Source organism: Symsagittifera roscoffensis, chromosome 5, assembly GCF_963678635.1.
Source record: "Symsagittifera roscoffensis chromosome 5, txSymRosc1.1, whole genome shotgun sequence".
Taxonomy (NCBI): Eukaryota; Metazoa; Xenacoelomorpha; order Acoela; family Convolutidae; genus Symsagittifera; species Symsagittifera roscoffensis.
The window spans coordinates 56427724-56454853 of NC_087066.1; the positions used below are offsets into that span (position 1 = coordinate 56427724).

Here is a 27130-nt window from a genome sequence, read left to right on the forward strand (position 1 = left end):
AACAGTCGGTAGCATTGATTCTAATCATTGAAAATTTTTTCGTTGCAAATTATAAAACGCTGCTTGCATATATCATTTTAATAAACTTTTTGGAGCTGAGAACTGCAACTGATGAGAATTGCAGCTGATTTTCTGAAATTTCCTTCGAAAAGTTCTTTCAAAACAAACATTCAAAAATCTATAAAAGTATACTATCAAAGTCAAGCATACCCACCTCATTTTGCGGTAAAAAAAGTGCCAACAGGAAAGTAGTTTTGGAGAACTGACCGATGTAAATTGACGAAGTTTTTTCATTTTGAACCAGGGGCGGATTTAGGGGGAGGGGCGGGGGGGGGCAAACGCCCCCCCTCAGGGATTTGACCCCCTGCCGACCCAAAGGGTCCCCCCTTTGATACTTTTTCAGAAATCCATTTTTGGTCGACCGACCCTAAAATTTTTCTAAAGGCGCCTTTGGCGCCAATAGATGCTATTTGTGAGGGGGAGCGCGCGCCAAAAAAACACATTTTTTTGTCAAAATTTTTCAAAAAGTGCCCAAAAACGGCTTTTTTGACTGTTTTTTCAAAAATTTGCATGCGGCGCACAAAATTTTGCCAAAATAAGGGCAAAACAGTGCTTTAGGAGAGCGCGAAAAATAAAAATCAATTTGGTCGACCTAAAAAAAAAAAAAAAATGGTCGTCAAAATTTTGGACAATTTTTTGAAAATCCGCCCCCCCCCCCCCCCCTCGAGAAAATCCTAGATCCGCCCCTGTTTTGAACAACAAAACATCAGAAAAGTGGCTTCCTTAGTTGGCTGGCGCGTGAATCGCAGTTGGAGCAAAGTAATAACAACCAAAAAGGCACCAAAGACCAAAGAAAAACAAATTAAAGGGAAATTATAAGTGGTCAACAACTGAACAGAATAAAAATATTGTAACATACAACGCGGGAAATCAAAATTCAACATAAAAAACTTTTGAAACACAGCTGATCAGTGTTTTTTAAAAAAACTAATATCTTTTTTATTACCACCCGGTCAGGGCACCTAAAGTTTCTCTCGATCTGTTTGAGAGATGACTGTTTGTTGTTACCTTGTATAACGCTGTTTATGCAACAATAGGTCATAATCATAAAAACTTATGATGGTAAAACTCGAATTGGCTGGAGAACCCGGAATTTTTAATGAATCACAAAAAATATTAGTTGAGCTGAAGTTTCAAATGGTGCGCAAAATTATCCAAGCGTAGATATCAGCAATATGCAATATGCACATTGCAAAAGATGAACTCAAATTTTTCAAGTAATTTAATTGCTTCGTTGGAATACAAAACGAACAAAACAGGCAAGAAGGAAACCGCAACAAAAATCAGAAAAAAGTCGTGTAGGAGACTTTATACACATAGGCGAAGCAAAATTCCGCATCACTTGCGATGTCACATAAAATAGAATCGTAAGCTAGCAGACAAGAAAGGAAAAGAGAGTCCTTAAGTCCAAAAAACATGAAATTTTTTCGAAAAAATCTTAACTAAAAGATTTCCGATAATGTGTCTGGAATGATGTTTTATTTGCGAAAACACGTCCAGAAACACAATCGTCCGCTAATTCAAAACAAGACTGCTCGTATCAGGGCGAAGCCCTGAATGTTCCGACTGCCTTTTAAGGTTTTCTGGAGCAGTAATAACATCAAAAAATAAAATGAAATTTTTTTTTCTAAAGTTTGAAATTTTTTATGAAAATCATCCCCCACACGCCATATACTTGTAACAAATCAATTATGGCAAGTAAGCTTCTTTCAACCAATTTGGAACGATTTTAAGACGGATTAACTCTCCGCTTGCGCATTAATAGCGCGAAATATATCGCGAGTTAATTGTCCCAAATTGGCCAAAATGGCAATCTTTAAACCCCCATAACTTTACGAAAAATGATCACAGGTGAAATATCTTTTCAAATTTGAGCTCAGGACAACAATACCTTTTGAAGGATATAAAAAAATCCGTCAAAAACGGCTAGTTAAAAAGTCAAAATTTGTCTGAAGAAAAAAAACCCACCCGAGAACAAATATTCCGTTACTTTCGTATCAAAAGTCGGAACAATAAAGTTGATAACAAATCATGAAATGCACTGTTCTCGAGCGAGAGGCCAAATGCGCTTAAAATTTCAACCAATCAGCGTCTTTTTATCAGTTTGAAATTGTAGTTTTTCTAATTTATTTCTTTCCGCATTTTGAATGCTGAAATATAATTGGTTGACATACATTCAGTCCTTCGCGCTAATTTAAAACCTAAACAAAGCATCTTTTTACGTCTGTCAATCAATCATGCTTCAGTTGTACTGATTTACAGTGCTGATTTAAATTATCCGGACAAAACAAACAAAACTTGAATTTTCAAACGCGTTTTTCTTAAATTGGGTTAAGATTAGACAAAAAGTGAAGAGAACAAAAGTTGCTTAGAATTTCATCAAAATTAATATGAGGCAGTGTTTTCTCCAAAACTCTTTTTACGTCTGTCAATCAATCATACAGGTCTGCCGAAAAGCCGTCTTTACTTTTTACGCCAAAAGATTGGTCTGCTAAAAAAACGGTTCCCATTCACAAAGAGATGACAAAAGAACGCAGCGCAAGTGTGGTAATCCAAACATCTATATACAACTTTTTAGTACTGTTATTTTTTTTTAAATTAGAATGCTTTACACACACAACACACACACACACACACACACACACACACAGGGGCAATTTAAACTTCTGGGGCAATTTATAATAAAAGTGCAGTTTGGAAGTCTTCCATTCAATTTTTTTAGCCCTTATTTTTAGTTTCGCAAACTCCGTCTTCACTGAAAGTTGCGTCATGTATCGGCGTAGCTTCTGTAATGCTTTGCTTATTGCTCAAACACATGACAAGTTCGGAGCTCCCGACTGTCACTCTGATTTCATCTTTGATGTCCCATTGGCCACCATTCGTCATTGTGAGTGAGAGCCTGAGTTCAAACCAAATCAAATTAAAATCCATGCACAAAATGAATACAGTGCTGATTTAAATTATCCGGACAAAACAAACAAAACTTGAATTTTCAAACGCGTTTTTCTCAAATTGGGTTAAGATTAGACAAAAAGTGAAGAGAACAAAAGTTGCTTAGAATTTCATCAAAGTTAAAATGATGTAGTTTTTTCTCCGAAACTCTCAACCAAAATTTTACCCCAAAAATGGGTAATTTTGGCTTTTTTCAATTAATCAAGAATTACACTGAAACTATTTTGTTAATTGATGAGAAAATTATATCGCAAGAAGCCTTCTTTCTTTTTGTCACTTTTTGTCTAATCTTAACCCAATTTGAGAAAAACGCGTTGGAAAATTCAAGTTTTGTCCGTTTTGTCCTAATAATTTAAATCAGCACTGTATATTATAGTTAACAGGACAAAATTCATCACTTTCATTGCAAATGTTTATTGATTTGCAATAATTTTGGTGATGATCATCAACAGCCGGAAGATATCAAGACAGGGAAAATGATAAAAAAAAACCTATGATTTTTTGATAGGGGACCCAGTAGCGGATTTAGGGGGGCGGGGAGGTGCAATCGCTTTCTCCCCCCCCCCCCTATCAGGGATTCGACCCCCTGCTGACCCAAAGTACTATTTTGAGATGTCCATTTTTGGGTGACTGACTTTAAAATTTCTAAAGGCGCCTTTGGAGCCAAACTATACTAATTTTGAGGGAGAAACGCGCGCCGAAAAAACGCGATTTTTGGTCGAAGTTTTCCAAAAAGTGCCTAACAACGCTTTTTCTTGGCCTTTTTTCAAAAATTTGCCTCCAGCGCAGAAAATTTGGTTTTATAGTGATTTGGGAGAGCTCAGAAAATCAATTTAGTCGACCAAAAAAAAACATTAATTTTCAACATAATTTGCGACAGTTACTGGCAAAAACACAGCCTGAGACAAAATACGAGAATGTGGAGTTGCAGTGCATTCTGCATTTCTAGAGTTGAATCACCGCTTTTTGTTCCGACCATTGCAAATGTGGGAGAACTTTGTAATAGAGTGTGTTTTATTTTTTTTTCACGCATAATCAGGCATCACAAATTATCGTTGAACTTGGTTGAGTGATATATCATATTAAAGCCTTTTTAGTCGCGATTCAAACGACCTTAAATTATTTCGAAAAACTTTTCCCTGTGTTGAGAAAAACCGGTATAAAATTTTTGGTTTTTCGTCAAATTTTGAGCGAGTAAAGCGATTGAGCGGCTTATTGGACTAAACTAACATATTATAGCCATGAATTTTTTCAAGCTCTGAAGAATCTAATAAAATTAGTTTTGAAAGTTTTTTTTGCGCCATCTTGGGGAAAAATTCAAAAAAACTTCTGCAAAAAAACTGATTTTTTATCGGTTTTTTACTGGACATTATTCGAAATAAACTATTTTTCAATGTGCCTCATTATCTATAAATATCAGAAATGCTTAAAACTCAGGGTTTTTTCTATCAGATCCTTTCATCCCACCAGATACAAAAAAAATGAAATTGCACAACGACCAGCTATCCTTGTCAGAAATTAATTTTGATCATTATTTTTTCCTTTTTGATCATTTAGCATTTTTGTAGTTAATCTAGTGGAAACAACAAGAACTATGACATAGTTTAATTGTTTCAGTCAGAGTTTGAGTACTTCAAATAGAACTCCTAAGAGATCAAACGTGGTATGACATTGAACTCCTATAGGACTTGTTTCAGATTTAGAATGAAACTAAGGTTTCTCTGCGACAAAAAAAAACTGATCTGAGCTTAGATCAACCGTACATTCTCCCCATTCCCCCACCCTACCCCCACTCCCCTGAGTGACTTATCGTAGATTGCCCCTTAAGTATATTTTCGCCTGGAAAATGGCTATAATTGAAATATGCAATTTAGAAAAAAGCGCAAATTCAGACTAATTATGAACTTTTTATTCAATTTGAAAATTGATTGGCTACAAAAATAGAGAAATTGACCTAATTAAATCTGTTATGTAGGTGATATGAAACTCTTTTCAAAATTATCTTAAAAAAAATCTTATTTCTCGCCCTTATGTTCCGACTGCCTTTTAAGGTCGTTTTAAAAAAGTTTCGGTTGAAAAATTGACTACCTTATAAAAAAAGAATAAAACGTTTTTTCTCTTTAATTTATCCACCCTTCTAATGTAAATTACGATGAGATGTATTTAGCGTCTTGTGTCAGAAAAAATCAACCAAATAGCTTGCTTTAGTTCAATTTGGAACGCATTAATCCGCAGTTTACGCGAGTTATAAGAACCCAATATACTGCGCGTTAATGTCCCAAATTTACCAAACTAGCGATTTTCAAACCCCATAACTTTATGAAAAATGATCACAAGTCTTTTTCTTTTTTGTTCCGACTTTCCTAACAAAAGTTTACGAAATATGTGCTCGGGGTGGGTTTTTTCCCTCAAACAGTTTTCGACTTTTTAACTAGCCATTTAGACGGATTTTTTAAAATATGATTCAAAAAGTATTGTTGTCCTGAGAAAAAATATTTCACCTGTGATTATTTATTTGTTAAGTTTTTGGGGGTTTATAATTTGCCATTTTGCGCTTTCCCCTCAAAATAAGAATTTATTGGCGCCGAAGGCGCCTTTAGAAATTTTTAGGGTCCGTCGCCAAAAATGAATATTTCAAAGTAGTACAAAAAGGGGACCCTTTGGGTCGGCAGGGGGTCGAATCCCTGAGGGGTGGTGGGGGGGGGGAGGTATTCGCTTCTTTTTCCGAATCCGCCCCTGTGTCTAAGTAAATAGTATTAAATATGATTTCGCTCAATCGTGTAGTAGCAATAGAAAAACGCACTGAAAATTTTGGTTGGCGTACTGCCTTCTTCAGTAATTAGCATACCCACTGTATGTGCAACTCTTCTAATCAAACTTTTTTCTTAGAGTTTTTTCCCAAAGATATCAAATTTTCTATCATGTTGCTTCTCCCTTGCAACATGATAGAAAGACATTTGTTTGTTAGGTCCTAATTATTACCGTTAACATTTCTATAGTTACATGACTTTATATTATGCACATGTTGGAAAAAAATATGTACTCCCGATTTTATGCATTTTGAGGATTATGTCTTAACTGCAGTTCGAGAAATAATCATAACTGGTTTGAGGGTTATCTAACAAGCTTACAGGAAAATGTGCGGATTAATGATGTGTCTTCTGATAGGTAGTTTGTTAAGTTAGGGTTCCATTTAAGTTCTGTCTTAGGCCTATTTTTTCTCAAGGAAGCAAACAATATGCCTAATGTCTCGAATAACACGAGGTACTTCTGTTTGCAGATGATACAATTATAGCAAAAAAGCCCAAACAATTTCGTTTAAAGAGACAACTTCTCATCAGAAGTATAAACATTCAGTTTTCAATTTGCTATCAAAGATGATTTTGCATTCCTTCCAAAATTGTTGTGCAAAATTCAAAGTATTCTTGTCGACATCAAATTAAAACTTCAAAGCAATAAATTCAGTTAAAAATTCGAGCAAGACGTCGTTTTATTTATGTTTTTTGAACCATGAGCAGTGTAACTATGTTTTTGCACCATGAACAGTGTAATTATAAATTTACGGTCATAGTTTTCATTTACAAAAAAAATTATCCGAAAATCTGCTTTAAAAACTATTAAAAAAATATGCGAAATGGACTGTTTTGATACGAATGTACAAGCTACTCCAATTTTAACTCAATTTTCAAAAGTTCCAAGAAAAGCTGATCAAGATGACCTATTCACTGTTTTCTTTTTCGTCATCTTTTTTAAAATTCGAAACTCCTTTGTTACAAAAATGTATACAACCGTTGTTTTCATGCTATCAGACATATCAAGTTGGGTTGTGATTGTATGCTATAAAGTGGCTCCCTGAAACCTTCTAGTTTTCAAAAAGTTGCTTTTTTGGTATTTTTCAAAAATATATATATTTTGCAAATAACAATTGAAGATAGTTTTCTTGTGAGCTCTAAGAAAATGGCTGGTTTGTTGTTCAAATGGTTTTCTGGCGCTCAAAAATTCCAGTTTTTAACCTTTTGTTGAAAATTATCCTTGTTTCTTTTTTATGCCTTTTATCTTCCTTTGCTCTTTTTCCTTTGCTCTTTTAGAGTTTGGTATATTTCCTGCTTGTGTTTTATGGCTAAAAAGTTATTTTTGGAAATTTAACCCCTATTATAGGACTTCATAACAATATTTAGTTAAAGGGTAGATGTATAGCGGGCAATTATTTGTTCCGAGTTTCCTAAAAAATGTAATAGAATGTTTGTACTCGGGATGGATTTTTTCTTCAGACAAATTTCGACTTTTTAACTGGCATTTTTGACGGAATTTTTTTATTCAAATAAACAAAATAATATTCATTTAAAAAGTTGTGTTGTCTCGAACTTAAATTAAAATGTTATGTCACCTGTGACCTTTTTTCGTTAAGTTATGAGGGGTTTAAAGATTGCCGTTTTGGCCAATTTGAGACAATTAACGCGCTACTAACGCGTAAGCGGAGGTTTAGTCAAACTTTGAAAATTTTCCAAATTGGTCAAAAGAAGATTATTTGCCATAATTAATTTGTTACTAGGAGCGAAATTTACCACTTTGTTTTTTATATGGCGTGTGGGGGAATGATTTCTTTTTTCTTTAATTTAATTTTTTCATATTATTACTGCTCCATAGACTATGAAAGTCATTCGGAACGTTCAAGGTTGCGTCCTGATTCGTGCAATCTTGTTTGCTTTTAGTTTTCCCTCTCCCTTGTTGTTATCTTTTCCAATTTGCAATCATCTGTAATTTTTTTCTTTTGCTGATACTTTTTTGAAAATATTGTGCAAAATAGCGTTTTTTTCTCAAAAACTTGATATTCTTAAGTTCTTTAATTCATTTATTTTTGAAAAGTCTAACTCAGTGCGCAGAATAACGTCCAAAATAATTGTGCTAAATATTGTGCCAAAATGCGTTTTTTTTCTCAAAAACTTGATATTCTTAAGTTCTTTAGTTCATTTATTTTTGAAAAGTCTAACTCAGTGCGCAGAATAACGTCCAAAATAATTTTAGCAATGTTTTTTTTCCACAATTTTGCCTCCGAAACAGAAAAGATTTTTGAACTATTTTTATTTGGTAAACAAGTATTTAATCGATTTTTTTTGGGTACATAAGTGGAGCCAAGAAGGCAGCCAAAAACTCAAAATCAAGTACAATCCTTTCGTTGCTATATTTGTCTGCTAAAGTTTTGATTTCTACTAATTACTCTTTTTTGTCCATCTCCGATTTTTTTCTACTGAAACTGATATGAATTGAGTTTTTAACCCAACTAAGAAGCAAATGAGTGGCAAGAATTTTTTAAGCTTTCGTGGAACGGTGGCAAAGAGGGGAATTGAATATTCTCTAACTGTGTCTGCCAATAATTATTCAAGACAATCAGGTATAGATTGGCACCAAAGGCGCCTTTAGAAAAAGTTTAAGGTCAGTCAGCCAAAAATGGATATCTCAAAATAGTACAAAGGGGGACCCTTTGGGTCGGCAAGGGGTCGAATCTCTGAGGGGAGGGGGCGTCCCCCCATCCGCCTCCCCCAAAATTCGCTACTGAAGACATCCTTTTATTTTAATATTTACATGCATCGTTCATTGTCAAACTTTTGTTCATATTGCGGGAGAAATGCTTACAATTATCAAGTTGCGTTTATGAACACGAAGTTCAGGAAAAATACCTGTACGAGCTACTGAAGTCTCCTGGACAAATTGGTGGCCTGCACACGGGGTTGAGACATCTATAAGAACCTTTAAAACAGGAACAAAATAAATACATATTTTTTGTTTTGAAAAACGTAATAAATTAGGGGCTATAACTAAAGAAGGATGCAATCTCCCTTAAGCAAAACTGATTTTTTCATGTGCGCAAAAATTAGTTTTATTGACAGGGGCGAGTCTTTTGAGGGGGGGGGGGGGGGAGCGGTTCTCCAAGAATTTTCGAAACTTTTGTCGACCTTGTTTTAGATAGAGTAAATTGATTATCCGAGTGCTTCTAGAACACTATAAAGACCCCATTCAAACTCAATTGGTTGCGCCATGAGAAAACAGGTCAAAAATGCCATGTTTGGCACTTTGGGAAATTTGATGGAGAATTCGCATTTTTGGCGCGCTCTCCCTTTCAAAATTAGCATTTTTTGACGCCAAAAGTTCCTTTAGAATAATTTAAGGGCTGGTAGGCCAAAAAATTATGTCATAAAACAATACCAAAGGGGGGACCCTTTGGTTGGTGAGAGAATCCCCCTTGAAGCAAACTTTCAAAACCCCCCGGCGCCCCCTAAATTGGCCCTTGTATATAGATGCTCACCAAAAGATGTTGTCCCTGATAAGGGTGGGCAAATGTGTAATAAAAAAATGAGGATATGTTCACGAACATTTAGAATTTAACCAATAGAAAGTTAGAAAGAAGGAAAAACTGGAAGAACTAAAAAAAAAATACCAAAAACACTAGTCTAGGAAACAAAAATTTTAGGTTTTTGCTCTCTTAAATACGCATTTAGAGAACATTTACAGTGTTGATTGAAATTATCCGGACAAAACGCATCAAGTTTGAAACTTAAATAGCTAGCGTTTATATATTATGGTTGGACTATAAAAAAAATGAACAAGACAAAACATGCTTAGAATCTTATCAGAATTAATACGGTGTAATTTTTTTGCAAAGTTCAATTCTAACATATTCCCCAAAAAAGTACTAGTTTCGAATTTTTTTGTCAATAAAAAATTATGCTGAAACATCCGGGTCAATAACTGACAAAACTATATCACAATGAGCCTCTTATAGTAACCAACAAAGTATATAGGGGTATAATCTCCAAGGAAACGTGTAACTTGTTTTATTTTTGTTTGATAGACAAAAAATGTCGTTTTTACAATATCAAATTCCAATTTTTTGTTTGAAAACAGTTTCAAAACATTTTGCTTAAGTTTTTAGCGATAGTAACTTATTTAAACTTTATTGGTGTCTATCAGAGGCTCACTGTGATATAATTTGCCAGTAATTGATCCAGTATCAACGTGACATTTTAATGACTAAATAAGCCAAAAATTATCCATTTTGGTGTAAAATTTTGAACCCGAATTTTGACAACCAATTTACACCATTTTAATACTGCTAAAATTCTAAGCAGTGTTTGCTTAGATCATTTGTTTGGGCGTCTTTTCCGGATAATTTAATTCAGCACTTTACCTCGGATTTGAAAATATTTTTATGTCGACCTGGATCATTTGATCAAAGACACCACACATGAACGAGCTGACATTTGGTTTAAAAAAACTGCAAATTTTTTGAGTGTCTGAAACGCTATTTATTGAAAAAAGTTTCCTCGTATCGCGAATTTTTTCTCAAGTTACCAATGTAAGACTTTTCCTTGACATACGAAACGTTCTCAGCAAAAAAATCAATTATTTAAAGTATTGAACCTTCTAAAATGCGCTGTTTGTTGATGTTAGCGCGCTAGGAAAACTTAACCGCATACTAGGAGCTGAATCGAGCTGGTTAGTTTTTCTTCAAAAAAAGATTTATTCATGTTTTCTGAGAACTGTTCTGTTTATTCGCTCTCAGTAGATATAAAGTTTTTTTTAAAATATTATGTAGCAAACTTTCAAAAATTCATTGTTCTTAAATGGTCGGTGCAGAAAATTGAAATAGTGTAATCATTTCCATAGGTGCATATACCTAGTGAGCAATCACGTAACGGCAATTAAGAAAATAATTTTGTGTGTGTCTGAAGGGCTATTTATTTCAAATAAATTTCCTCCTATCGTAATTTTTTTCTAAAATAACCAAGATAAAATTTTTCTTGATATGAAACGTTTTCAACAAAATAAAGAAACTATCTAGATTATTAACTATCTTAAGATGAGCTGTTTCTTGACGTTCGCGCGCTAGGAAAACACACTACAAATGGTAAATACTGACATATTCGGAGCTGAATCGAACTGGTTAGTCTTTCTTCAAAACAAACTATTTTTTTTTGAGAGCACTTCTGATTGTTTGTTTTCAGTAATGTTTTTGTTTTTCAAATTATGAAGCAGATTTTCAAAAAAAAAATTTTGTTCCAAAATGGTCTGTGAAGAAAAGTGAAAGTGTTACTATTTCCATAAAAGCGCAAAATCTACTTAACAGTCCCCCTTTGATTAAAGGGGGAGATGGTTAAGTGGATCAAAATGGTGGATTTTTCGACCAATCAGAATGCAGCAAAATTCGAGCTCTCAATACAAGCTCTAGTGCTAATTACTGTATTTATTTTTAGGGGTGGAGATTCTTTAGTATACTTTAGTATGCTCTATAGAAACCAAAGGGAAGATATTGTTAATAGATCCAGTGCACATACCTATTGAGCAACCACGCGATGACAATTAAGTAAACCGGAAGCAAAAAATGAACAGCAATAGAAGAAAACTGGTTAGTAATTTTTTTTGGAGAAAATAACTCAGTAGAAATCTCAGTAATTTCAGGATTTTTGCACTTTTGCTTTTGTTTCGAGAGCTTTGCTTCAACTTTTCGAGAAAACTTTGAGACCACTCCATAATTTATTTTTTTCCCGTTCTAATTTTTCTCTTCAATTCGCCGCCTTGCAGAAAGCTGACATACCTGAAGAAGTTGTTGACGAAAACAGCCCTTCACACAGTGTGGTCAAACTCGGGTTCTTGAACTCTCTAAAAAACAGCAAAGAAATTTTTCGAACATAAAAAATAACAAAATTTTACATTAATTTTATATATCTTTACAAAGGGTTTAATTTTTTTTGAAACTTTCCAAATCTCCAAGAATTTACTCATCAGAACTGAGGAATTTTCAATTGACGCAAGCAAAGCATGAATAACAAGTTCAAGTTCAATTATGTATACGTACAAAGAAACTTTGGAGGCAAGCTCTCCATTTTGCCCCGTGTGAGGATTTGCGCAGAATCTGAAAAAACTCTCAAGATGAAGCCTTTCAAAACTTTGATGTGTTTTGCTGCGTTTCCTGAGGTTAAAAGCGTGTTTTTAAAATGATTTATTGAAGCCCTAAAATTTGATATTCTAAATGGGTAACAATTACAAATTAAGTTTTCTCGAATCAGGGTAAAAACCTGAATGTTCCGAGTGCCTTTTAACGAGTAAGTAGCTTCTGGTAGAACTTAAATTAAAAAAGAACTTAAATTTAAAAACTTAAATAAAAAAAAATGAAAATATTCTCCCCACACGCATTTTCAGATACAATTATTTGGATCCATTAGCCAGCCTCAAGTCTATTTCAATTAATTTCTTGATATTGATTTGACACGGTTGCGTCTTTAGAAAATTGAAAGTTTGACGCAGAATAATAAATTAGCCTGACTGTCATTTTCGAGCGCCATAGTCTTACACAAAGTTGTCCCAGGTGAATTATGAAATTAACCTGTTTTGAGCTCAAGCAATCAGTAATTTTCGCTCTACGAAAGAAACTGAGCTTTATTAAAAAGTTTTATGTTGTCTGGAATGAAATACACCACCGGAACACAAACACACTGTCAAACTCTTCGCCAGCTGGAACAAAAACATTTGACAAAAGAAAAAGTTTTTACGTGATTGAACTTGCTGCTGGGTGAGAGAATGCAGCGTTCATTTGAATTTGTGTCAAAGGTCCATAGTAGTTTGTTGCAGTATTGCACAACTGTACCTAAAAACGGAATTCGGCGATCATGATCCATATTGAAAATGACGCTCTGGTGCAATTGAGATTGAGGGAATCCAAGACACTTCAGGGTACGAAAACCAAAGTGCTCCAATCTCTATTCAAGTTGCTGGTTCATTGTTCTACCAACCATGCTCCCCCTACCCTACCCCGCATTCCAAGTTAAAAGTTCCAAGTAGAAAATGATATTTTTTTACGTGAACATTGGTTTTGCAGGGACACTTCTATCCCAATTGCTTTATTAGCCTACTGCAAAATGCATATCATTTATCTACAAAGGCTAATAGATTATATCATTTTCTAAAAATACAATCTTCGTAGTTTTTTTTTTTTAGCTGGATTTTTTAATTGATCAATGAATGATTTCAATCGAATTTCTCCTATGATGCAATTGAAAAAAGAAAAAACCTCTTTTTTCTGAATAGTTTTTTGTAAGGACAGTAAAGAAGAAGAAACACCATTGTTTTGAATATTTCATTTTTTAAATATTTTTTTAATTATAATAGATTATATCATTGATGGAAAAGTAAAAATCTTCGAAGTTTTTCTCACAAATTTATCATTTTAGAGAAAAAGTAAGACAATATAAGAATAAAAAGACTGCTCGTATCAAGGAGAAACTCTCAATACTTCGATCGCCTTTAAAGAGCCTGAAATAAAACTTGATTTTAATAATTTCGTAAAATTTTATAGAAAAAATGAAAATGATAAAATTTGAGTACTTGAACGCAAAATATGGATCAGTTAGCATACTTTTTTTTTCAATTTGGAAGATATTTGATTAACATTTTTTCGACGTCTACGTTAAGCGTCAATAGAGCAAATACTTGTCTCAAATTGGCCAAACTATTAACCCTTAAATCACCCTATTAACAGATACTACTTTGTTTTAATTTTGAGCCCATGAACTCTCTATTTTTCAAACTATGTAAAATTCTTCTAGAAAGACGATTTGAAATTGATTAAAAATTTAAGATGTTTCAGAGATATTCTCTGGACACCCATAAATAAATAACAGGACTGCTCGTACCAGGCCAAAGCTCTGAATGTGTTAATTGATTGTACTAACTTCCCTTTAATTGCTCTCGAATAGTTTTTGGTGAATTAAATATCGGCAAAACTATGATTTTAATGGCTGATAATATCAAAATTTAAGTGTTACAATTTGATTAGTATAGACCATTTAGCAGCCTTAAATCAATTTGGAACGATTTTGTAGTTTGAGATAATTCACCACATGTGAACGATAAAACAAGCAGTTTAGACAACCACCCCTATCTTGGCAGGTTACTCTCGGCAGGTTACTGTAGTGGTGTGCACAACCTATTGGGTACAAGCAAATCATGAGACCGATCCCACGATGGAGCAGATTTTTGTAAAAGTGGTCTGAATAAGAAAATCACGCCCGCGAGCATATATATTCCTCACTTTCTTCGAAAGTTGGAGCAATGAAATAATGTAATTATAGTCTAGCAATGTATTAATAGTTTAAAAATAGTTTGCCTGAAATCAAATTGAAACAATTTCTGAGCCGATTTGAGTTGCCACTTACGCTTCAATTGAACGCAAAATTTTTCCCGCGTTGTTTTTCTCAAATGAACCAAATGTGCAATTTTCGAACCGCCATAACTTAACAAAAAAATTACAGAAAAAGTATCGATTTATATTTGAGCTAAAGGCACCAATATTTTTCAGTTGATATAATGATCTCCATTTAAAAGCAGTTAGTTAAAAAACTGAAATTTGTCAGAAGAGAAAAACCACACCGAGTTTTTCAAAAGTCGGAACAACATTCTGTTATCTTAGTGAAAAAAGAACACTCTTCAATACAAGTTTAAAACAATTTGAAAAGTTTGAACATCTTTCGCTAAATTGCTTTCAAAACCTTTCAATTTTTCCATCATAAGAAGAAACAAGACTTCTCGTATCAGGGCGAAGCCCTGAATGTTCCGACTGCCTTTTAAGATTTTATGGAGCAGAAATAACATTAAAAAATTTAATGTAATAATATAAAATGACATTTTTTTTCTCTAAATTTGAAATTTTTCTATGAAAATCGTCTCCCCACACGCCATATAAAGTAGAAAAAGTTAGATTTTGCTCCTTGTAACAAATCAATTATAGTAAACAAGACTGCTTGTATCAGGGCAAAGCCCTGAATGTTCCGACCGCCTTTTAAGGTTTATGGAGCAGCATTAATAACATAACAAGTTAAATGAAATAAATTAAAATGAAAATTAACGCGCGATATATTACGCGTTAATAGCGCGAAATATATCGCGCGTTAATTGTCCCAAATTGGCCGAAATGCCAATCTTTAAACCCTCATAACTTTACGAAAAATGATCACAGGTAAAATATCTTTTCAAATTTAAGTTCAGGACAACAATGGCTTTTGAATGATAAAAAAAAATTCCGTCAAAAATGGCTAGTTAAAAAGTCAAAATTTGTCTGAAGAAAAAAAACCCACCCGAGCACAAATATTCCGTTACTTTCGTATCGAAAGTCGGAATAGTAAGCTTCTTTCAACCAATTTGGAACAATTTTAAGACAAAATAACTCTCCGCTTACGCGGTAATAGCGCGAAATATATCGTTAATTGTCCCAAATTGGCCAAAATGGCAATCTTTAAACCCCCAAAACTTTTTAAAAAAATGGTCACAGGTGAAAAAATATCTTTTCAAATTTGAGCTCAGAACAACATTACCTTTTTAATGATATGAAAAATTTCCGTCAAAAATGGCTAGTTAAAAAGTCAAAATTTGTCTGATGAAAAAAAAACCCACCCGAGCACAAATATTCCGTTACTTTCGTATCGAAAGTCGGAACAATTACATGAAAGACATGAGTAGTTTGGCTCCCGTCCAAAATCGAGATTGAGTAGCGGTCGGGTGAATTGCAGGTTGCAGCCAACTCTTCGCCCACTACAATTTCGGCAGCGGTAGTTCTAGTACCATCGAAGAACTTAACTTGGTCGTGATCTGGATCTCCCGCAATAGCCAGTCTTACCGGGACGTTGTTTGGACATTCGTCAACAAAGGCACTGTCATCGAAGTATCCTTAAAAGTCATACGGTGATCAGTTCCAATACTTAAAAATTAGCCGAAAAAAGCGCAGACCGAAAAAATATGAGTTTTTTGACAAAACTGTCCAGGCTGTTCCCAAAAACTGCCTTGACTTAATTTTGTTTTCAAAAATTTGCCTGCGGAAAACTTTGTCACCGTTTCTTTATATTGTTTAAAAGAACTCTGAAAAGCAACTTTATTGATCTAAAAAGTGATCCACCCCTGATGATGCAGAAACTGAACAGCCAAAACTATGAACATACCAGCAAGTGTGAAAGAAGCGTGGACATATATCAACTGCCTCCTTGCACTGCTCAGGCCTCCCATATCGGGTGCATTGACCCAATACTCAATATTGTATGTTGTTTGGGGCCAAGGTTTCAACTTGATTTCCAGATTTCCGGCCAGGTATTTAACTTGACTGGGGTTCGGGCCAACGAAACTATTTGGCAAGGGAGATATGCTGAAAAAAGAGAACTTATGCGCCGTCTATGATACGTTGAGAACTGCTTGCCAATCAACTAACAGATGTTAAAAGTTATGAAAACTTGAAATTACACACTAATGTGCCGTCTATGATGATACCTTGAGAAACAAATATACCTTGAGACAAACATATAATAATGATAATAGCTAATAATATATATAATATAAAATAATATATATAAACATATAACAATCATAATAATGATATATAGATACGTTCTTGGTCTCGATTTTGAATGAAAAACTACAAGATTTGCCAAAATTCAAAAAGGAACATTTCAATCTGCCGCTTATGTGCATTATAACAACGCAGAAATATTGTGCATTAATAAGACCGAAGTTTAACCACACTCAAAAAATTTTCAGCTTTACTGATTTTCTGTAGACTAAAATTTTGTCTGTACTATTTGTTTCCCCAGACGCCATGGGACAATGGAATGGGTTATAAGTAGATTATCATCCCTATTTTTCTCGAGTTTCAACTTGGTTTTAGTCCATATAATATCCTTTTAAATGAATTTGTTTTTCATATTAATTTATTTTGGGTCGTATGATATTTTGCTACAATTACTCATAACTCAAATTCAGAACACACAAACTTAACAAAAGGCAGAAATTTTTTAACTCAAGCCCCCCAACGTTGGGACAGACAATACAATTTTTGTAATTGATTATTATCTATAGAGACCAAATATTACTCTAAAAAATCTAAAAAGCAAACTTTCCTAGATGGTTTTTATCGACAATGATAATTAAGTTATAAATATTGAAAACATGGATCGAATTACGACTACAGGAGCCATAATTTTTTACTGTAATTGGTTCGGGAGCAAAAAGCTTCCACGCAATAACATGCCGAGATGAGAAATACAACTGAGAAATACACGATAGAAATACTGAGGAAATACTGGTAAACTGAGGAAATACTCGATTAAAAATCAGTATCTACGGTTCAAATAGTTTATGGAAGTGAAAGCTAATTAGTTCAAACTCACTTACAAAAATGAGATGATTTTCATTTTCTTTTTCAATTTTTTCTTCACTTTCGTGCTTGAAAAATTATCCGTTAAGTCAACAATATCTATATCGAACGTAATTTTAGGAATCAAATAGAAAAGTACCTCACAACCACATTATGTGTTGCCTTTTGACCTGCAGCTGGGCCGCTTGAATCTACCAACCAATTGAATACAAAATTTCCGGTGGCTGTGACGTAAAATGTCATTATAACATTTTCAACCAAAGGAGATGGTGTTGTCGTAGTTGTCGGGGTTACAGCTGTCGTCGATTCCAGTAGTTGTCGTCGATTCTGCTGTAGTCGTTGGCGCAGTAGTTGTCGTCGGTTCTACAGTAGTCGTTTGAGCAGTAGTTGTCGTCGGTTCTAAAGTAGTCGTTTGAGCAGTAGTTGTCGTCGGTTCTACAGTAGTCGTTTGAGCAGTAGTTGTCGTCGGTTCTACAGTAGTCGTTGGAGCAGTAGTTGTCGTCGGTTCTACAGTAGTCGTTGGAGCAGTAGTTGTCGTCGGTTCTACAGTAGTCGTTGGAGCAGTAGTTGTCGTCGGTTCTACAGTAGTAGTCTTGGCCGCAGTCGTCGCCGGAGCTGCTGCAGTCGTCGTCTTCGTCGTCGGTTCTACAGTTGTTGTCAGCTCTGCGGTAATAATCGCAGCCGCGGTCGTAGTAGTTTCGGCGGTAGTTATCGGAACTGTGCGTGTAGTCGGTTCTGCGGTAGTCATCGGATTCATGGGCTGCGTCGAAGTTGCTCGCATAAATCCTACCAACGTCGTTTGAAGTTTCAAGGTCTCTTGATTGAACAACGGTCTAAAACAAAATATATTTTATTTACCAGCAAAAAAGAAGCGTTAAGGCAGTTAATAACAACCAGTTCGCCACAACATAACCTGAAGTTGTTAACTAACCTTACTTCTCTTTTCAGAAAACTTTAGAAAATCTTCAAACAACTGCAAAAAAATCAATTGATAGGCTCATCTGAGTTGATTCTCAGTGCAACAAATTTGTCATCTTGTTCAATTTGCCTCCGATTAAAAAGATTGAAAAGAATTTTGCTTTTCATTTAGTCAAGTTTATTTAATGGTTAACAAAGAAGAAATTAAGTTTTTTCATTTCCCCTTGAAGTTTCAATTCTTTTTTGGCACAGGGGAGAGGCTTACTGTGTTTTAAAGAATTAATGAATAGCAAAAATTTGAACGTATAAAGCAAGTTGTCTTATATGTATCTTATAATGTTCAACCTTTCACGACAATGTAAAACTTGAAATTGCACTCCAAATTTTTTTAACAAGTCACTTATTTCGTGATTGGATCCCAAAGGACAACGCGGAAATCAAAGAATTGAAAGTAATTTGAATTTTTTGCGGGTTGATCAATTATTATAAGTTCTCTTGGATCAATATGTTCAGATTTACACAAAAACACGGTGATCAAGATATGAGATGTTGAAATGTGAAAAAAAAAACATTTCAAGCATTTCAATAAACGCAATTTTGGTAGGCGATGCGTTTTGATAGTCTAAATTCTAACGTAAATGGGCCAAGCTATTGATAACAATTATTGGAATATGAAAGAAGAGAAACTTTCCAAAAACAAAAAAGTTAAAGTTTGAAAACCGGAAAAACTTACAGTCAGTAGTGTGGATAGCGATGAGTGTGGCTTGGGGTGACACCCCCCTGCTCAAACGACACCCCCTCGCCCTCATTTCTGGTCGGTTTTTTTTTCAAAAATTCCCTTTGGTATATTGGTATAAAATTACGAAATGCATTCTTGACTGACCGAAATCAAAAATTTTCTAAAGGCGCCTTTGGTGCCAAGGAATATAATTAAACTTCAGGGGGAGCGTGCGCCGAAGCAACGCAAATTTTAGGTCAAATAGTTTGTAAAAGTGCTCAAAACGTCTTTTTCATCCTCTTGTTTTGAAAATTTTCCTGCGGCGCACAAAACTTTTGGCAAAATAGGATCCTTATAGTTTTTTTGGAGAGCTCGGAAAATCAAATCGTTCGACCGAAAAAAAGATTGACAAAATTTTCAATTTTTTTTTCTTCAAAAAACCACCCCACTCCAAGAAAATTTTCTGCGGACCCCCCAGCTCACAGTTAAGCATTTCAAATAAACTAACTTTTACTTATCAAAAATAGGAAATTATTACGGAAACTATGTTTTTTTAGAAATAGCACAAAATTCTACCACTTTAGCATAAAGTAAAAAATCAACGGTTAAAAGTTACTCAGAGATGGGTCATCCAAAAGATGTATTGCTCAAAACTGGATTTTTTGAAATCAGGCAGAATGTTAGGATATCATAACGAAAAACTAAGTTCTTTTAACTGGCCCCGGCTATTCGAAAAATTTTCTAAATTTGGTCCAAATATATGACCAATAATGTTCAAGGACATGTTGAAGAGATAGGAAACTCAAATAAGAAAAACTTATAACCTATGCAGAGCCATTTTAAATTATGTATTCGGATGTTGGTTAGTTTTTTTCTCAACGCAAAACCAGGTACCACACATAATCATCGGAATGCGTCAAATTATATATCATTTTAAGCTCTTTAAACGGTTATTCGAACAACTTCAAAAAAATTCCAAAAATATTTCCCAGTTTTGAAAAAAATGGCTCGAGTTTTAGGGAACAAAATTTTCAAAAATTCAAAAAACGTTCTGCAAAAAAATTAGAAAAATAATGTAATTTTTTTTTGCGTTTTTGTGGTATTTTTCTTCAAATGGCCTGTTTAGTAATTGGCCGATTTGGCTAAAAATGTCGAATATACCTATATTCTAACTTTTCATTCAGATCTTTCAATACACCACACAGAAAAAACGACACTAACTTGAAAAAAAATGTTGTTTTTTTGTTAAAACTGGTCGGATAATTCTGAACTATTTGCACAGTAACCAGCTATCCTTGTTTGTGCTATAAAAATTATTTCAAAAACTTAGATTCGAAAATTTGAAAATTGAAACCAGACAGTCTTAAACATGTAATTAGTGACTTAAATCTGTAAATAACTATAAAAGAAAAACAAAGTAACTTTATCAATAGCAAAAAAAAATTTTGACTCGTTTACTAAAGTAAAAAAAAACAGAGATTACTTTTTTAAAGATGGGATAAGCTCAATAATTGAAATTTCTATCGATTTAAACCAAAAATTAAAAAGAAGGCAACAAGAAATTATTTTGATGAGTACAGATTATTCCAACCCCGACAAGTATATTAAAATAACTAACTGGTCAACTTTATTCTGAGTTGACTTGCTAAAGAAATTTCATCGTTTTTATGGTAGTTGATTTTGCGTTAAAAAAATTTAATGTGAAAGACAAACCGCATGCAAAGTCTTTCCTCGAGGCCTGATTGAAACCGAAACAGGAAAATCAAAAAACTTTTTTTTTCCTGGAAATAGGTAGTAAAAATGTACTCATAGACGAAAGACCGAAAGATGGCAAAGTTCAAATACCCTAAATATCAGGTTTTGATTCCCTAAAAATCTGTGCAATTTAGTCCTACAGTTAAAAAATATATCAAAATTAGGCATCAAGGGGAGATACCTAAAAACTAAAATACTGAAAAGAAAGAAACGTTTGAAACCAGGCTACCAAGAATATTTAAAAGTAGAGAAATATTACAGGATAACAAATTTCGGCTTGCCAATGCACAAATTTAGTTAAGCAATGAAAAATACAGAACAAAAAAATAATTAAAACAGAAAAATTTGTAGTTATCGTTTTCACTCTTTTTGTTTCTTTTTGTTTCTTTTTTACTTCTTTAATTTTTACATTATTTAAAATTTATTGTTTTTTTGTTTTTTTTCCAAATATTTTTGAACGTTTTCAAGTCACTTGCCTTTTTTGTTATGAGAAGAAAAAGACGGGTTCAAATTGAGAGTAACACGAAGATAACTTTTTCGCTACTCACGGTAAAATCAGAACGGGTTGAGTTAAGCTAGAGAAACACCCAATCCTCATGGCTTTCAGAAATCATTAAGTAAAGAAAGAACTTAACTTTTAAATGATAATTCAGCATAACTCAACCCCAAGCAGATAAAATCATCACACCAGAAAGTTCCGGAAAATTATTGATAAAAATGATGAGACTTGTTCGAAGCGATTGCTGAAGATATTCAACAAATAATACAAATTGGAAAATAAAAATCAGGCTGAAAACTAGCAAACAATTAAGCTAAAATTAAAAAAAAAATCAGTTCAAATCATAAACTAGTTTTAACACAAGTTATCTTTAAATAATTTGTTGTTATTTGTAAGGTTTCCAAAATAATTTTTCAAATACAGTTTTTGCAGAGTAGCTTTTGAGTAATAATGGTAGCAAAACATTTACTTTGCATGCAAATGATTTTTTCCAAAATGCTGAAAGCAAAATAACGCTAAAAATATGACTGAATTTACTTATCGTAACACTTAATGGGCATGCGGTTGGAAAACTAGTCTAGAGATGGCAAGGACCGGATTCGAATCCACCCTATAACTGCGTAAAATTAAGTAAAATGTAACTGGACTATTTTCTCCCCAAAAACGGTTTTTGTTCCATCTTCCGCTCTAAGACTCGCATAATATTGACCAACCCTGACCGCTAAATAATTAAGTAGCAAGTGGCGGCTTCTTGCCTTAGTAGTCAAAAGTCTTAACGGTTCATAGATTTTCGGTGATCGTGGTGGTTTTTACAACTCAACAAACTGTTTATGCTGTTAAACATGTTTGGGCAGTTTTCATATGTAAGAAAAGTCATGTAAGAAAAGTCATGCAAAATCTCGTTTAATCTTCGACCGTTCTGACGAGTATCTGTCAAAAATACTTGGTGCCACTAGATATGAACATCTTCCGATAAGAGTTTTTCAAAAAGCAGTTTCTTGAGGATAAAATAATCAAAGAGTTCCCGAAACAGTAAATCAGTAAAAATCAAGGCAGAGCAAAAAAACATAAACCCAACTTTTCACTTATTTGTAATGGCAGCCCTGTACATTCGAACCGGTAATCATAAACTTTAATACTGTTAAAAGTTACATTTCAATTTCAATTTATGTCAGCCAAACCCCCGAATTTACTTATAAATTTGCCATTTTTTCTCGACACCCTAAAAATCTACTCTGCTCTGCTTATTCGCATACAATTTCAAACACGTTTTTTAGGATTGATTGACTGCACGCCATAGACAAAATCGAAAACATAGAATACTCTTTACTTAAAGAAACAAAATGTCGTTGGCAGATTCTTTTGATTCCCTTGGTAACTAAGAAAAAGTCTCATTTTGGATGTTATCAGAGATCATAGTCTATCTGGTCCTGTAGTTAAAATGATATTAATAAAAGATGTTTGTTAATGGATACCAAAATAGGTTTAGAGTATATATAGGTTCAAATTAGGTAAAATTAGATCAAAAGAAAACATTACAATTTTACCTTTGTTAGTTTTAGAATGTTTTTTTTTTTTCAAAAGTAATTTTTATTAGAAGGAATATTAGTGAGAAAAAAAGAAAAAAGAAAATAAATCAACTAGGCTTTTTTCAGTATCCCACCCTCTTCGCAAATGCAGCTTATAAGATCAAATATCATTTTAAATAGACTTCCATTTAATGAACTTCAAAAAAAAATCAAAAAGGGAAAATGGAAAAGAGCCATCATCAGACTTAGTGAGTCAGGGGGGGGGGGGGGGGGTTTTATTATTCTGATGACTCATATTGATCTTTCGTCAGTTTTAGGCTGAGACAAATCTGCCCAAGCAGTCTAGACTTCAAATCTCGTTTATACTTTTTTTCATACTGTTGATAAAATTGAAATCTGCAATTTATTGGTTTTTTAGTGTAGAAAATAAAAAAATTAAATGATCAGAGCACTTTTTCAATTTTGCTCCTGCCTTACTTAATTAAGACTTCAAATTTTTTAATTAGGGGGCTTAGTCATCGCGCTATCTGCTTTTCAAGACAACACAGTAAACCAGTTCGCCTAACTGGCGACAGACTTGTTTTCATATCCAGGCCAAAAGATACAAAAAAAATGAATCCCATCTTGAAAAAGTTATTTTAATCGTAGTGGTGTTTGAAAAGTTAGAAAAATAGGTTAAGCCTTAAACTAGTGTAGAATTAGCAGAACTACAACTCTAGAATATTTGAATATTCAAAGCATAGCACAAAAAAACTTAGAAGAAAAATATCACTTGTTTGATTTGGCAGGCCTGGTAAACTCCAGGCCGTGATCGAAAACAAGTGGTTTTCGCAACTACAGTTTTTTGATGGATAAAATATTGTTTCTCATTAATGCCTTCGCTTGTTTTGTCCCACTTTCCGCCCATTTTTTTATCATTATTTTTTTAGCGTTAATTTTTTAAATATCGCGATAGGAATGACACCCGCATCAATCAATCAACCTTTATCTAGACATTGTATCTTTATAACCGTTCTTGGTTTAAAGCAAACTCTGTAAGCCTCCGAAGTCCGTTCAGAGTTTTTTTAGAAGGTCAAAATAACAAAAACTGAATTAGTATTTCTTTTAATAGACACAGGTCTAATAATTTCATACAGCTTACCAAAAACTCAAAATAGCGACGTTGTAAAATGTTTCAGGAATAAGTTGAGTATTAAAGGTTGCAAGCTGGATTGTACATTGTTTATACTCAAAAAATTCCCAAAAATGAAAGTTTTGAGCTTTAGCGTCATAAAACACTTGATCTCCATACGTAAGTCAACGAATTTCTAAGATTGAAGACGCCTAAGCAGCATCGATTGCTTCATCAGGCTAGCAGGGTATAAAGCCATGTCAGACGTCTTAGTAGTCATTGTAGTGCTCTCCTTAACAAACTTAAAAGAAAAACCCTATAGGAAGCGGGAGATTGTTAAAAATACAGCAAGCATTGAAGACCCTGCATGAAATCATTTCTTCATAGGTTCCTGATTGTTTAGTAAGACGACCAGTTTTTTAAATTCTCAATTCCGACGAAAACATGCAAAAAGTTCGGATTTTCACTTTCACATCTTGGAACGAATCGATTCAGGTTTTTAACTAGTCTCCATTTTCCCAGTGAAGTACGAGCAGGTAATTTGTCAATCTGCTGAAAGTTATTGCCCAAATTTTGGAAGGAAGATATACTTAATAAATGATTTGATTTCACGAAGGAAATAACTGAGTCACTGCTCTCTTAAAATGAGTTACCGAAGTTTTTCAACTCAACTACAATTGATTTGTCACTCATCGTTGAATTAATTGAAAAGTTTTGCTTTTATCAGATTAACAAGCAAAAATAAAATTTATTCTACTCAAATGGCTCTGGACTGCTGTAAATTTCCAGAGTACCATATGCCATTTTGCAATAAACTTCGCAATAAATAAAAAAGGCGGCATCATGTAAAACCGCTTGCGATACATATTTGATTCTTTTGTTTTTTTTCCGAAGATGAATATGGCCTGAAGTTGATAGAAACATCAGTGTCTTTTGTACAAATTTTGCTTAATTATTTTCCAGGTCACATGGTAGGTAAAATGGTTATACATTGCGAGACAATTCAAAAAAAAGTTGATGTACTTATTTTGGGCCTTTTAGTGAATAAGACCCAAACATCATAATTAACATAATCGTTTTCAGACGAAAACAAAATGAGAGGCCTTGCAGTTGAAAACTATTACGTCGGTTGAAGTTTTCCTGATATGTTTTTGTCAAAAACTTTTAATAAGATCGTTCCAACCTGCTGAAATTCAAACTCCGGAAAAGAAAGAAACCTCTGCTGTTGTCTAAAAGTTTGTTTAGATAAAAATTTTTGTCCATAACCTATTTAGATAAATCACCGGTAGTTTTTTACATTTTGACATTTGTTTACTCGAAGTCAAACTTTTCTCTACATAATTTTTGATCATGAAAATGAAGAGAACTCGAATTGGTTTGCACGGGTTGATTTTAAGATTGCGTTGATTGGAATGTGGTTTAAACCTAAATAACCGCTTTTCAGCAAAGCTCATTTCACCAGTTAATTAACAAACAACATCGTTAAAATTTGGGTAAGCGAGCTAACGTAATGCGTATTTTGTAGTTATTCCAGCTGTTCATGATGGTCCCATCGAAAGTCACTTCTCTGACTTCTGGTCCCATTTTTCGATCATTCCACACGATAGCATAGTTTTTGTCACTTCCGTTTGGCAGAAGTTGGGTCACTTGGACATGCTGGTATGTCTGATAACAACGCGTACTTTTTAAAAAAATTTCCCAATGCATGATGTAAAATAACCTTTAAAAAAGTTTATGAGCTAATTGAATCTACTAACACCCCCAAGGGGGCCAGGTGGATGATGTGAAATAAATCCAAATTAGCTCAGCGGGATGCAAAATTTTACTTATTTTTAACTTTATTGTGCCACAAGCAAATTTTAAGCAAAAGTACTACAAAAAGCGTTCCGCTGCGTTCAAAACACATTCTTTGGGTAAATTTTGGCCACCTGTTTTAAAAGTTCACCTGTTTTAAAAGTTTGAACATGATGCTCGAAACTGATTGGTTGAAACTAATACCAGCGAAGCGAAATCTAAACTTGTTCAATGAAAATCAGCGCTCAATTAACTGTTCGATATTTTGGGTCGTATAACAGAAAAGACCCAAATATTGTTTGCATGGCTGTAAATTTCCGGTTGTTCAGGGTTTATTTTTTTAAAAATGAGTAAAATATAGGCTATGGGACATTTTTTTTCGAGGATATTTTTCAAGGAACGTTTTACCCTGGTGATCAATCTTAGAACATAAAGACCTGCTACTCCGACTTTCGATGGAAGGATGGAGTGTTTGAGCTCGGTGTGAATTTCCCTAAGAAAAGTTTCGACTTTTCAACGAGCCACTTGCATAGAACTTTTTATATCATCTGAAAACCGTTAATGCACAGAGCTCAAATTTGAAAAGATGATCTACCTCTAATTTTTATTGAAAATGTATGGTGGTTTGAAATTTGCCATTTTAAATAATGGGCGACAAATAACGGCCAATATATTTCGTTCTAATAAGGCGTGAGCTGTGATGTGATCAAATCTGGCTCAGAATTCATTCCATTTTGATTTAAAACAATGCATTCAGAACTGTTTGCACGTTGCTAGAATCGACTTGTATCATTTTATATTTAACACGAAGTGTGGAGGATTTTAAAAACATATATCTGAAAGATTTCATTTTTTTGCAAAATATTATCAATTTTTAACTTTCAAAAAAAACGTTAATTTTTCTGTCGATTTTCAAGGGGTCGTCGGAACAATCAAGGCTTTTTCTCAATACTAGCAGACTTGATTTTAAGACTTTTAAGCTAGAAATAAGGATTCAGAGTTGTTATCTAAGCGACTAGTTACCACAGCGTATTTGCTTCCGTCAGTCGAGTGGTCACTGGGATATGTCCATCTGAAGGTGAACTGTCCGCCAGAAGACTCCATCTGAACATTGGTGCAGTTTGACACAGAACCAGAGCATCCTTTAGTCACTGATTTGCCCAGTGATCGGTATACCCAGCCAACAGTTCAGAAATTGGAGAATTGTCCTATAAGAAAAAATTAAAAATTTGTGGCTAGAATTAGTTAAAAAGTGTTTATTTTTGCTACTTGTAGATAATCAGAAACGATATTTTCAACAATAAAAAATTCAAGAAAGTTCCTTTAGCCAAGTTTTGAGGAAGTTCGTGGAACTAAAATTTAAAAAAATTAATTTTCTTATAAACTTTTCTAGCTAAAATTCAGTTAACTGCCTCAATCAATTGAATTATGCTTAAGAGTCTTTCAGAAAAAAAATGAAATGTAGACAAAAAACGAAAAAAAAAATCTGAAATGACAAAAGTTGATAGCAACCATATTGCACCAAGCAACCTTTTGGTTTGAATATCTTTTTGAAAATATCTTGAATAAAACTTTTAAAAATAAAAACAACACCAAAAAATAG

At 33.8% G+C, this 27130-nt stretch overlaps 2 protein-coding genes across 2 annotated transcripts; both read right to left on the bottom strand.

The window, feature by feature from the left end:
• Positions 1–2717: 2717 nt before the first annotated feature.
• On the bottom strand, positions 2718–17446 carry LOC134846423 (uncharacterized). The gene is made up of 8 exons (XM_063863776.1): positions 17343–17446; positions 15999–16198; positions 15506–15729; positions 12561–12655; positions 11867–11923; positions 11606–11670; positions 8691–8760; positions 2718–2959 (listed from the first exon to the last, which is right to left on the bottom strand). The coding sequence occupies exons 1-8, from the start codon at positions 17444–17446 to the stop codon at positions 2779–2781; spliced, it is 996 nt and encodes a 331-aa protein (XP_063719846.1). The 3' UTR covers positions 2718–2778.
• A 10-nt stretch (positions 17447–17456) lies between these two features.
• On the bottom strand, positions 17457–26719 carry LOC134846424 (integumentary mucin C.1-like). The gene is made up of 3 exons (XM_063863777.1): positions 26551–26719; positions 25241–25398; positions 17457–18036 (listed from the first exon to the last, which is right to left on the bottom strand). Exons 1-3 carry the CDS (start codon positions 26629–26631, stop codon positions 17457–17459), a joined length of 819 nt encoding a protein of 272 aa, XP_063719847.1. The 5' UTR covers positions 26632–26719.
• Between the last annotated feature and the right edge of the window lie 411 nt (positions 26720–27130).